A 13480-nucleotide genomic window follows, 5' to 3' on the forward strand; every position below is an offset into this window, starting at 1 on the left:
CACATTGGTTCAATTAAAAATAGCGTTTGTCTCCTTTTTGTAGTAAATTGCGTCCCTCCGCTCCTCCGTCTCTGCACTCTTTCCCTCTCTCGCTCCTCTGTCTCTGCTCTCTTTCCCTCTCCCACTCCTATGTCTCTGCTCTCTTTCCCTCTGTCGCTCCTCTGTCTCTGCTCTCTTTCCCTCTCTCGCTCCTCTGTCTCTGTTCTCTTTCCCTCTGTCCCTCCTCTGTCTCCGCTCTCTTTCCCTCTCTCGCTCCTCTATCTCTGCACTCTTTCCCTCTGTCCCTCCTCTGTCTCTGCTCTCTTTCCCGCTCTCGCTCCTCTGAGTCGCTCAATCCGACTGTTGTGCAGCTGAACAGCCTCTTGACTGGCGCTGCTGAATAATGTTGTCCCTCTTCATTTCAATTAGCGGACCTCTTTACCTTCCAACCCTAATCACTCCATCCCTCATCCCTCCATCGCTCTCTCCTGCTTCTGCTCAACCTCAAGGTCACTTCACTTCCTTTATTTTATTATCTGGCGGCAAGCTGTCCTTTTTTTCTGGGGCACATTTCTCTGATCAGCTCATATAATTGATTAGAGGAGAAAACACTTGAGAAATTACACGTGTTGGCTCACTCACTGTCCCTATCACGCTCCGTCTCTCTGTCTTTTTCTGGCTCACTTGCTCTGCCCCCTTCCTCCCCCACTGCTGCCCTATCTGCTTTGACCTCTGCGTGATTGACATGGTAATTACCCAATCAACAGATTGATGGCAGCGCTGTCACAATAGAGGGGATTGAAGTGGTCTGTCTTCCTCCCCCTTCTCGCAGCTTTGTGTTCTTTTGCTTCTTCCCCCCATCTCCGTTTCTCCACTTCTCTCGTTATCACTCCATCAGGTGCACTCATCCTCTCACCACGCGCTGTTTTGTTTGTTCATCCGCCCGCGAGGGATGGACCGTGTGTGGATTGGGGGGGGGGGGGGGTAGACTAAGCAAGAGAAGCATGACATGAGACGAGCTGGTGGTGGTAGGGGGGTCTTAATGTTGTTGCCATATTTCTGCTAAATTGCTCAGCTGGGGGGCAAGGTCGTCGGAGGGGAGTGGAAGCTGACAGCATGGAATCAAAAAGCAAGATGTAGGGTCGAGAAAGAGAAGAAAGAAAGAAAGGACGGAAGGAGGAGATTGGGAAGAACAGGGCAATGAGAAGAAGAGGAAATTAGGGTTAAAGGGAGTCGGAGAGGACAAAGGAGGAGAAAGAGCAGCAGAGAAGTTGGGAGACGCGAGAGGAGCTGAGGGTAAAGATCAGTCGAGTCCTTTGATCGGTTGCATGTCTTCCTCTCTAAAAGCCTGTCCAGAGGGACATTAGCCCTTCACAGAAAGGTGCGCTTGATTGTGTGAGAATGATGTATTGGGGCCAAAAGGCCTCATCACCCACAGTTGAGCTGTCATGAATTCAAAGGCCTGTATTGTTGCGGTGGGTCGTAGTCCTTGAATGGGAGGTCACAAGGTTAACACCCATGATACACTCTCTATTCTCTCCTGACACAATCGCGTACATGACTGATTGCACAGACCTGACATCTAACTCACTCTCCGTTCTCCCTCTCTCTTTGTGTCTGTGTCTGTGTCTGTCTGTGTGTGTGTGTGTGTGTGTGTGTGTGTGTGTGTGTGTGTGTGTGTGTGTGTGTGTGTGTGTGTGTGTGTGTGTGTGTGTGTGTGTGTGTGTGTGTGTGTGTGTGTGTGTGTGTGTGTGTGTGTGTGTGTGTGTGTGTGTGTGTGTGTGTGTGTGTGCACCTGCAGTAAGGACCTGCCCGGCGCTCTGGAGGCAGCGCTGGAGTTTCAGAAGCTCTACAATCAGCTGCCCCGCATTCACGACATCCTCGTGGCTCTGGTGGAGAAAGGAGACACCGAGCTGCTGCAGAAAGGTGAACCATGTTGTCATACACAATGTTCTTCTGTAAGTGATCATTAACTTCCCTTGTGTTCTAAGCAAGCCGAGCATCTGCCGATTCCAGCCCCTCGAGCGTTACGATTTTTCCAGATCTTCTCAGATTTAAGTCAGAGCTGCTTTCAGACATGCACTGAACTCCGTATTGTCGTTAAAGTATTCATATTAACAGATAATGAAAGGAATCATTCGTTGCAGCTCTTCATCCATCAGTTGCATTTCCCCAAAATAAATAATCAAAGTTCCTCCTGAATCCCCACTTCACCCAGATCTCTTTATGAAATTAAGTATTTTGGAGGCATCATATACTTTTTATTAGAAAGTTCAAAATTGAGAGAAGACAAAAAATTATAAAAGAATGTTAAAGACCCCTTGATGGATTTGAACTGAGGATGTTGTGGTTCATGGTACGCACCACTAGGCTGCCCCAGCTCACCTCATAAATCCTTAGTGTCCAAACAGCCTCATTTTGTGCGTCTCGTGATTGGCGTTCCCTTTTTATTATTCATTTATGTGTGTGTGCGCCGGTGTGCGTAACAATCCTAAGAATATAAGAGGCCCAGAGAGTGAGGGAGGTTCAGACCCGGGTCGCGGTGAAGCACGTCAGCGGCTCACGTTCTGAACAGTCGCCCCGTGTGTCGACAGCGGCGAGGTGAAAAGTTCAAGTTCAGAGTGCCACCGGGGCAAGTGGCTCTCGAGTGTTTTAAAGTTCCAACGGTAAAGTGGAGCGCCTCTCCACCTACTCCCCCATCCCACCCCCGCCCAACGAGAGGTGACAGACCCACAGAGTCAGTCGCTGCACCTTCAAAACAAAGGGCTGAATGTTGACTCAAACAACTCTGTCTCCCACTCCCTCGTGTTCAGACAGGAGGACTTACAACACAAACCTTAAGTCACTCTCCGTCTGACAGCATTCAGCACGTGGAGCTCTGCAGCCTGCTAACACCTCGGCTCTCTCCTGTGGACCCCATGCTGCTGCTGCGGCGCTCGGATAGTATGAAAACTCACCTGGAAACACGCCATCTGAATTAAAATGATAAAAAACCTGCAGCCTTCCAACAGACTGACCTTCAGTGGTCTGAAACACTAAAAGCACGAGGCGGCGCGCCAAAAGCTCTCGACTCATGCGTTCGACCTTCATTTGAGTTCAAGCATCAACAAAAAATAAAATGTAGGGTTTTTGTGAGTTTTTTTTTTTTTTTGGCAACAGCAGAAACCAGTGAACAATTTTGAAAAAGGCCACCAAACACACTTAATTCCTGGAACGTGGGAAAGAGGTAACAAATATTAATCGGTGGTGTTAATGAGCTGATGGGACTTGTTCAACCAAAGCTTCAAACTAGAACGTGCACGAAAGTGGAATCTAAATTTAGTCTGTAAACTCGTAGATCTTGACCCACAAACACAAATGTCACCACAGTTTCCCTGCTGTTGACTTTCTGTTGTCCTGGTCTACTTTCCACCTCCAACTAAAAGTTTGTCTTTGTGTGTCTGTGTGTGTCATACCTGTCCTGAAGCTGCTGCACAGAGATAATTGTAAATGCTGAGCACAGCAGTTTAGCAAGTTCACCAGTGGAGCTTAGACTTTCATTCGGGATTTGCGTGTGTGTGTGTTTGACATGATACAGCTTCCCTGTGCCTGGGACATTGTGCCAAATAAGGGAATCAGAAGGAAGGATGAAGTGTGTGGTGTGTTTGTTCACCTTGCAGTTATTTTCATCCACGACCTCTCTGTCTCCGCCCGTCTTTCTCCTCAGCCATGGACTTTGTGAGTCAGGAGCGAGGGGAGATGAATATGCTGTACGATCTGTTCTTTGCCTTCCTGCAGACCGGTCGATTCCGGGAGGCTCGTAAGATCATTGAGGTAAACACACACACACACACACACACAATACTGATTTTAAAACACAACCAATAAATAAAGCAGCTCTTTTATTAACCCATGTGTCTGATTTTATTTGATCAGTTTCACCAGATCTCTCTAGAAAGCAAATGTTGCTGCTGTGTTATGTTTTCAATAATAACCCATCTTAATTTATATTGTTTACAACATGAAAATACGTTGAGATGATAATAATAGGAGGAGACTTTGAACTGCATGTCGTCCATGTTTTCTGGAAGCTGCTGCACTTCGCTCACTGTGAAACAGCTAAAGTGAAAGCTAGAATAATAAAAATCTGCCGACTGTCCCAAGCCACAGAGGCCTTGTGGTCCTTTTGTCATCGGAGCACATCTGACCTGGATATTTTATGAATATTTATATATTTGTCATCTTAAGTCCTGCTGTAAAACCCTGTAGCTTAGTGTGAGGAAAAATAGAGGAGGCAAAGCAGGCAGATAAGAAGCGATTTTCACGTGGATCAGACGGATCGGCGGTCAGGGACTGGATAGCAGGACAGAGAGATTGACGATTAAATGAATAGAGGGATGAGCCTGACATCAGAGGAAGGGAAACAAGGCCGTTATGTTTTCTGATCAGGATGAGAACAAAACGAAAGAAGAAAAAAAAACTCCACTCCCTCTCTTTGAGTCTCTCTTGTCCCGTTGGGCATTAAAAGAGGGATTTGTTCCCACTTGAGGATTTTCCAACCCTCTTAAATATTACTGACATGTTGTTATTGTGACTCTCATTCCGCTGCTGTTGGATTGTACAGCTGTTATCCTACTTAGGACAAAGAGTCAGATACATGCTTGTGCCGTGTGAGATTGATGATTCCTTGTAAATGGACAACTAATGTATATGTTGACGTGGTGTCAATGGGAGATGAGGGTGATTGTGAAGAAAAGCTCTACTCCATTTGGTGGGTTTGGAGAGTTTGACTCAGACACAGTGGTATTAAACCATCAGATCTTTAAATGTCACAGGATGGGTTAGGTTATCTGCTCCCCGTTTCCACAGCCACCCACATGTATGTGAATGGTCACATGATGTGCGTTTTCAGGTGTGGTACTATGGATGGGAATTATTGCCAGTGTTATGAAAGAACCCATTTCATTTTGATCCAAATAAATGAGTAGTTCCAGGATTTTTCTCTGCAGTTTCCTTATATTTGGCTGAGTTTGAAACAGTGGGACAGATTAGAATATGGTGAACAGCCACAGTTGGATAGATAAATATATACTTTATTGATTTTGAGGGAAATTAAGGAAGTTAAAACGATAAATGGTTAATGTTTTTTTCCTTTTCTCAAATTGTAGCCTTGAACCCAGAACGACAAGTATCTCTTTTTCAAGTTGAAACAGGAAAAAGCAACAACTGTCGATGCCCACTTAAGAAAGTTAACTCTCTTGTTACACTTGCGTGACGATGGCTACACATTGGCTCAGTTGATATAACTACAATAGAATCATATCTATCACTCAGATATGCAAACACACTCGCTCGTACACACAAGCGCTTCGTTCCCCCCTGTGAGAGCGTCAAGTGGCCGTCCAGAGTGGTGTCTCTCTTTAGGCTGTGTTTGGTATAATTGGCAGCTGATTAATCACAGCTAATTAAATGTAATGATAGAGAAAGGTGGCCAATTTTGTGCTAAATGGTCGTGGTTAGGTATAGGATTGTCAGGTGGTCAGGCCTATTATTGTGCTGCGTGTGTGTGATGGTCAAGGTTAGGTAGTATTGCTAAAGAGTGGTGAGCCATTATGTGTTTTTGTGTCAGGGAGAGGGGTGTGTGTGTGTGTATGTGTGTAAGTGGCCAGGTGATTAGTAGAATTAGAACATTAGGAATTGAGATGGAGAGGGGTTTGTTAAGTGGAGGTGAGACAAGGTCGCCTCTATCCGTTTTTTATTTTTGTGTACATGTACCTGTAAAGTTTGAGCATTCAAAGGTCATATAAGTGTTTAAAAGAGTTAAAGTTAATATTGAAATACACATTTATGCGTGTGTGTCTGTGTGTGTGTTGCGTGATTGCCCTGATAATCTGACCCGGCTGACATTTCCGCTCATCTCTTTCTGAAAGTAAGATCGTCTTTTTCCTGTTCTTTCTTTGTATTCTTTTAATCCACGTCATGTAAACTATGTGCCTTCCTTTGTTCTGAGGATTGTTTTCAGCCCAGATTAGGCAGATTTGTCCGGACGGATTCAAAATCCTTAACACATTCATATGTTCGCGAGTAGATGTGCGAAGGCTGCTTTGTGCCTGCAAGACTTTACCAAGAGAAAGGGCTCGGAGGCAAAAAGAGATGGAGCACTTGCACTGGGCCTTAGTCTCTAAGAAGATTAGACAGACTGAGAGAGAGAGAGTGCAACACATTTTAATTTGTCCCTTTGGCTGGTTGGGTAAGAACATAATGCCTTCACCGGGCCCGGATGGAGAGGCAGGGGAAAAGACAGAGCGGGAGCAGGGGAGATTTGGAGGAGGAGGATGCAGGGATTGAGAGAAGTGGGGATTGAGAGAGGAAAGGATGACAGTCGTGAGGGGATGGGCAGCAGCAGCCCCCCCCCCACATCACGGTATGATGGGCTCCCATCAAAGAGGCCAGCGGGAATTGAGCGCTGTTGATCCTCATTCAGATTAACTTCCAGATCATTTTGTGTGTGTCTCTCTCTCTCTCTTTTTTTTTGGTTCCCCTCCTCTCCCAGATTACCAGGAGTTCTTAGTCTTATTCAGATTGTCTCAAAGCCCCACGGCACAGATGAAATCCTGATCATGGTTATTCCATGATAATAATCATCTAGTCACTCCACATATCAGGGTGAATCTCAGCTACATGAGCCTGCAGATCAATCTATGTCGGCCCTTGTTTCACGGCTCAGACTCTCGGTTTATCTGCGTATCATTGGTTCCCTGAAAGAACGACAGATCTCACAGAAAAATGGAAGACGATTTACAGCTTTTTCTGTCAGTGCATTTTAATCCCAAAGTGTTATTGTTCTGTTTTGAGACTTTAACATGAAAATGTGTGTTTTCTCTGTTCGGTCATGACCCCTTCAGATCAAAATTCAAGTCTTTATTGACAGAGAGATTTCCGGATATGCAGTGCCATTATATTTCCCATATATCTTTTCTCTGGTTTGTCATGATGGATCATAACTTCTAATGTTGTGTCCACACAGAATCGATTTGGTGAAACTAAGGACTCTATATTACAGCTGATGAAAGGATTTGTCTATAGATGTGAAACATTTGATGATTCTAGCTTCGAAAATATGAATTTTATCTGTTTGTATTGTTGAAGAAAGCTCTTTTGTGAGTTGTGTTATCTGTGTTGTGTTTATATAAGGCCAATCAAATTCACAGGAGGCTTAGATATAATCACTGTAAAACCACTGCACTGACATAAAACTGTAATTCTGCTGACCCATAACTTTTCTGTTTAAACCGGTGAAATATGCATTTCTATTGATCTGCGGCTGTAATTGGTGCACGTCAAGTAATATCAATATTTAAAATGCTGTTTAGGCTGCACGGGGCCGTGTGGATCAATAGGCATTTACATTATAGATCATTCTTTTTTTTTGATGTGTCTATTCAACCTAGTTTTCATGTTGTGTTGGGTCTCATTATAGAGTCTCATAAATATTTAATAACCTCATCTGCTTAAATGTTTGTAGACTCCTGGTCTGAGGGCAAGGCCTGGACGTCTGCAGTGGTATGCAGAGAAATGCATTTTTGTCAACCAGGTAACACACACTAACACACACACACACACACACACGCACATACCAGGCTGAAATAATCAAGGCCAAGATGAAGCAGATGAAAAGAAAAGTGAAAGTACATGAATTCCAAGTTTAATATATATTGCTGTGTTTGTGTGTATAGCTGGAGACCTTGGAGCAGATGGTAGACATGACCTCCAAGCTGTTTGAGTGCGACCGAGACGAGATGTACCACTACGTCCTCCGCCTCTGTAGTAAGTTTCTTTCTTGTTATCTTTGTGTGTGGATGTGTTTGACCTGCCTGTGCTGTCATGATCTGCCCATCCACACTGAGTGTGTCTGTGTGTGTTGTGTACTTATACAGATATCTTTGAGTTCAGAATCAGAATGTATTTCCATCTTCAAGCCTACAACTTACAAAGTGAGGACGTTTTGTCTGGTCCTCACTTTCTGATTTACTTTCGATGGACAGTTTGTGCTCTTAGGGTGAAGGTTAGAATTAGGGTAAGGTTTAGGGTTAGGCCTTTAGTTGTGAAGGTTATGGTAAGAGGTGAGTGAATGCATTATGCCACTGAGGGTCCTCACTAAGATACAAGGTACAAGGTTTTGTACGTTTGTGAAGAAGACGTGGTGTGATTACTGCAGTGGAGAGCAGAACAGATAACAGTAGTGATTGGAGTGTTGAAGCTGATTGTCATCCCATCACCTCCACTTTCCTACACACACACACACACACACACACACACACACACACACACACACACTAGTTGAGGGTCTGTCAGATGATCAGATTACTGCTTCCATAGGAACGACTATACAACAGAGTTTCATAAGATATTAAATCATCTCCTTTCCTCACTTTCACTGCTCCTTCCTCTCGTTTTCAGAGGAGTCAAACAACTGGGAGAAGGCCGAGGCCGTGTGGACGAAAATGCAGGAGGAAAACATCGTTCCCCGGGAGAGGACGCTGTGCCTGCTAGCTGACATCCTGAAGAATAATGGCCAGGAGGTGCCCTTTGAGGTGCCCGAGGTAAAACCCCAGCCTTATAATATGTACACCACACTGACGCTCATTTGACAGATGTGTTATTCAGAAGAATAATTGCCAGGAGGAGACTGAAAGCAAAGGCCAGGAGATTCCCAAGAGCTGTGGAGGCCTCTGAAAGTGCCTGAGGTCAAAGATAACACGCAGCCATGCAGCACTGATGGTTAAACACACATTACAGTGGAGTCGTGAATACATTTATGTCGTTAGATCTTGAATAAAACAGAGAGGTGCTGCCAATGATTAAAGCCTCAAATGATTTGACGAACACATAATTACATTATGTTTCGATAATCTATTTGTTTTAAGTTATTTATCAACCATTATGGTCCATTTTCTCTGTTTATAGCGACTAGAATCCAAGGATTTGCTTTTTTTTCTATATCATTCACAAAAAATGTTTTCTGGATCCCATAATAGATCTTTGGGGAAGGTGTGGTTAAAAAAATATAACGGATACAACAGCTCATTCTCAAAAAGTCATTTTGATAGAATCGTTCATTAAATCCCAAAAATTAACCTCAAATTGACCCCAAACTGTTGATCACAGGAACTAACCCCCCCACCCCATCCTGCTCCACTTTAAGCCTCTGTTCATTACATATAGAGGAAACAGGATTGGAGCTCTGATCTGAAGTGTGGTCAATCAGAGCGGCGGCCTGGTGAAAGGAATTACAGCCTGATCTGTCTGTAAATCTGTAATGCCACACTAATTTAACCAGCAGCTAAATGCCACCATATGGCTGCCGCTGGATGCTTAGTTACGTGTGTGTGTGTGTGTGTGTGTGTGTGTGTGTCTCTGTGTCTCTGTGTCTCTGTGTCTCTGTGTGTCTGTGTGTCTGTGTGTCTGTGTGTCTGTGTGTGTCTGTGTGTGTTGTTCCGACGTCAGGTGGTTAGAATCTGAATATTTGGATTTATGAATAAAATAAAGATGTAATGGTTTTTATTTTTATTTTTCCCCAGCTGTTGCAACAATCAGCTTCTTTGTTCTGTTGCCCGATTCCTCCTCTTTACATGTTTCCTCCGTTTTTCGTTTGTGCACGCGAGTGTGCTGCAATGGCCCGAAGCGTGATGAGACAGGAAGCGATTGCTGTTGCCTGGAGCGATGAACTTTGCGACCCCCAGGGGCTCTCGAGTTGACACCCCCGCTCTGACACACATACACTCTTAACACACATACACTTTCCTTTTGCCCCTGGGGTGCCAGACCTAATTTGCCCCCAGCCGATACAGCTTAACCCCCCTCCACTCATCGGTACACGGGTGACCGAGCATTGGGGGCCACTGCCCTGCCTGCCCAGCGTTATTGCACTGTCACACACACGCACACACCAGCTCGTTGCACAGTGGAACATGTACACAGGCTTGAATGCAAGATGTAGCTGTGTTTTGACTGAAACATCGCACAGTGTTTTATCACCGTCTCCTCTGGCCGTGTCATTTACAGACCTGGTACGAGCGAGCAGCGACCGCACAGCAGGACCAGTCTGCACGCCCCCCCACCTCAGCTGAAAGTGGCACCGAATACCAGACCCGTCTGTTGGCCCTCTGCAAGAAGGGCAAAGCCAAAGGTAAGCAGCAGGAGGCCACGGTGTCAATGTCCCACTCGACATGGAGCTGATTAAAACGCATCACAAGCTGCTTTAAAACAAAACCGTCTGAGGTGTGTGAATAACATCAGAAGCTGCGATAAGCAATTGAAGATAGTTAAGGATCAGAATTAATCTTGCAGACCCGATACACTGTTTGTGATTGAAATTATTTAAGAAAAAAAAGCTGACAAGGTTCAACAGGATTTAACCTCTGACCTTTACTCAACTTTTGTCAGATTGTTGATTTTGGGAAGTTTCACTAACGGTCAGACACTAAAACTCTGAGTAAATTGTGGGTTATTGGCTTTCAGATGCTTTTTGTCTCTCTAACAAGACACTCAGTCGAAGAAAGTTGACGCTTTAAATGCTGCAAGAGTTGAGGGTTGAATCTCAGCAAGTGCAAGAGATGTCTCTTCATCAAAAAGACTGAAATGAAATTGTATCAAAGTTAAATGTAGGATTTCACCATAGTTGTTTTGTAAAAGCAGATCACAATCAAATAATAAGAACATTATTTCATATTCTGCTTTTCTTCATCCTGTTCTCTCTTTCTTTACCTTTTTCTCCTCTCTTCCTCCAGAGGCCTATGGGATGCTGAAGAAAGCCGATAAACAGGGTTTGACATTACCCCCCACGCCTTACGACCACCTGATCCGTGCGCTGTTGGCTGACGGGGCCTATGATGATGCCATGGTGGTCAAGGACATGTATGTGCCAGAACATCTTATTTTGAAACAACATAGGACAAAACCATTTCTGTTCTGCGTCTGAGTCGAGCTTCACCGAACTTCGGTGAACAGCTCTGAACAAGGTTCTCTAACTCTTTCAGAAAGAAAACTTCTCATCACCTGTTTATTATTGAGGTTACACTCAATCTAGTTTGAAAGGAACCCATTTCTCTTTAGTGTCTTTAACTCGTTCAGTTCATCACATATCTGAATTGTGAAAATTAGAGCAGATTGTGAAATGCTCTTCAAACACAAATCCAACCTGTAGTGTGGTTCATGCTCTGCTGCTTCCCCCCCGGTCCCTCACTCTGCGGCACCAGGTCACCTCAGGCAAAAAAAAAAAGATGTCTCCTCACTAGACATGAGGATTATCAACTGATTGTGTGCTAACACACTGAGCCCTGCTGGATATGAACAGTGGTTCTTACTAAGCCAAACAACACACACACACACACATGCTTAGATGTACAGATTAATTTGGGATTTCTGGGAAGAGGGTGACTTTGCGCCAAAACATCAATCTTCTTCCAATTAGTAATGTATCATGTGTTGTTGTGTTACGGGTTCATATCAGGACCTGAGCCTGGAGACAAATGGATGGACAGACAGAGGTATTAGAGACGTGGCTTAAGTCCACTGCTGATCTGTCCTGATCGCTTTGTCTTTTTAGGTAATCTCCTTTTTCTTTTATCTCCCTTTGTTCCTTTATTTATATCACCTTCTCTCTGCTGAGGAAAGACACAAACTCAGTCAAAAATAACATAAGGACACGATAATTAATAAGTTAACAAATTAATCTGAGAAAGTAAAAAACCCTGAAAACATCAATTACACTATCAGCCTCTTCCCTGTTTTCATCTCTGGACATGGTTCGCTCTTATGTTATGAGAAATAATCATATCCATTTTTAAGAGCCGTGTGTTTCAACAAGCGCGAGTGATAACCCATCTCCAGGCTCTGTTTGAATTGGTTTATGGCATCCCTGCCTGGATAAAAGCCTCGTTTTATCTGCTCTCCAAATGAAAAGTGAAATGAGCTGAGAGGAAAGTCGGAGGGGGGATCGGGGGAAGCTGGAAATGGGAAAGACAGAAAGAAGATAAAAAGAGCTAAAAAGGAACGGAGGAGTGTGTGAGGGGAGGAGGGCTAGATTTAATCATGTACGAGGTTAATGAAGACGCTATAGGCATTAATTCTCAATGTGTGTGCGTGTTTGTTTTGGGGTAATCTGTACAGAATTGAGCAGCGGGGGTGCTTATGGTGAGATTAAGGGATTGGGAGAGAGTGATGATGATGAGAGAGAGAGACAGAGAGGAAGAGTTGGATGATGGATTCCTTGGCTAAAGCACAATACCCCTAGAAGGAGAAAGCGGGAGAGAGTTGCATTGACTTTGTGTGTGTGTGGTGGGGGGGGTAAAGGTGAGTGAGAGACGGCCTCTAGAGATTTCCTCCCCCCCGATAAGAATAATTCTGACCCCGCACCCCCACCACTCAGTCGCCACGGCAATCTGTCGGCGACCCTGTTACCATTCCAATCTCCGGCGTGACCCTGTCACAGCGGCTGCCGGATGCCGCTTGGCCCGGCGTCGTCGTGGCGATAAGGATTGCGCGGCCTGATGCTCAATTGAGCGGACGGATTAATCTGGTTGCAGGGCTGTAATAATAAAAAAGAGAAAGACGAGAGCCGAGCTTGATTGAGGTTTTAGTGGCAAGGAAATGAAAAGGAGGCGGCTCGAAGCGACAGCAAATAGACGAGCAGAGTATTGGAGCGACGAAGAGAGAGAGCACACTTCCTCTTAATACCACACACGTATACAAACACACACATGTGACGCACCTCATCATATACCACGACATCAGTCAAGTGTTCGATGTGTGTATTGTTTTCCGAGTGGCAGCGGGCGCTGTAAGAGGCTCAGACCTGCTGTCACTCACGTTGGGTTCTCATGGACTCCTGTCTATCGGCTCCTGTAGTTTGATTCTCTCGGCCTCTGTGGAGTTGTTGAATCTAAAGCTTCTCTGAACCTGATCTTTGCCTCGTAATGGACGAGCAGAGAAGTTTGAGATTAAGACACAAAGGTATTAAATGGGATTTGCTTTTAGCGGAAGAGTATCTGCTTTAAAGTTGGAAATAATGGATCTGTAATAGCTGGGTAAAGTCCACACTGCTCTGAAACCACACCGGTCACTGAGAGGTGGATCACATCTTCTATCGTGTGATCGGTGTAATCTTATATAGACACGTGAAAATACCAATAAATACATAGAAAAGACATGTATAAGATTATGTGACATGCGATAATACCTCATAGAAAACAAGACTTCTGGTTGATGGTTTACTGCTTAAGATTAATTTATCCTGTGAGGGTTGCCGGGGGAGATGGAGTTAGTGTGACCAGTATACACACGATCGTCAAAAGCCAAATGCACCATTTAATGGATAGTGACCTCATCATATTGGCCCCTCCTTCCCTTTAACCATTATAAACCCTTATTTTACTGGGCACAAGAAACGTTGAGCTTGAAAAGATCAAACAAAATTTGAAAATTAAACTTCTTTTTAAGAGTTTGACACAAATAAGTTGTA

At 44.4% G+C, this 13480-nt stretch overlaps 1 protein-coding gene across 1 annotated transcript in view; it reads left to right on the forward strand.

Moving 5' to 3' along the window:
- The window catches only part of lrpprc (leucine-rich pentatricopeptide repeat containing), a 49428-nt gene that overhangs the window by 25329 nt on the left and 10619 nt on the right, over window positions 1-13480 (forward strand). Inside the window, exons 24-30 of the mRNA XM_061087011.1 lie at window positions 1781-1905; window positions 3686-3792; window positions 7484-7552; window positions 7695-7785; window positions 8419-8561; window positions 10024-10147; window positions 10749-10875. Of these exons, the coding sequence (XP_060942994.1) occupies window positions 1781-1905; window positions 3686-3792; window positions 7484-7552; window positions 7695-7785; window positions 8419-8561; window positions 10024-10147; window positions 10749-10875 (786 nt within the window). The remainder of the gene's footprint in view (window positions 1-1780; window positions 1906-3685; window positions 3793-7483; window positions 7553-7694; window positions 7786-8418; window positions 8562-10023; window positions 10148-10748; window positions 10876-13480) is intronic.

Source organism: Limanda limanda, chromosome 15 (assembly GCF_963576545.1).
Source record: "Limanda limanda chromosome 15, fLimLim1.1, whole genome shotgun sequence".
NCBI classification, from domain to species: Eukaryota; Metazoa; Chordata; class Actinopteri; order Pleuronectiformes; family Pleuronectidae; genus Limanda; species Limanda limanda.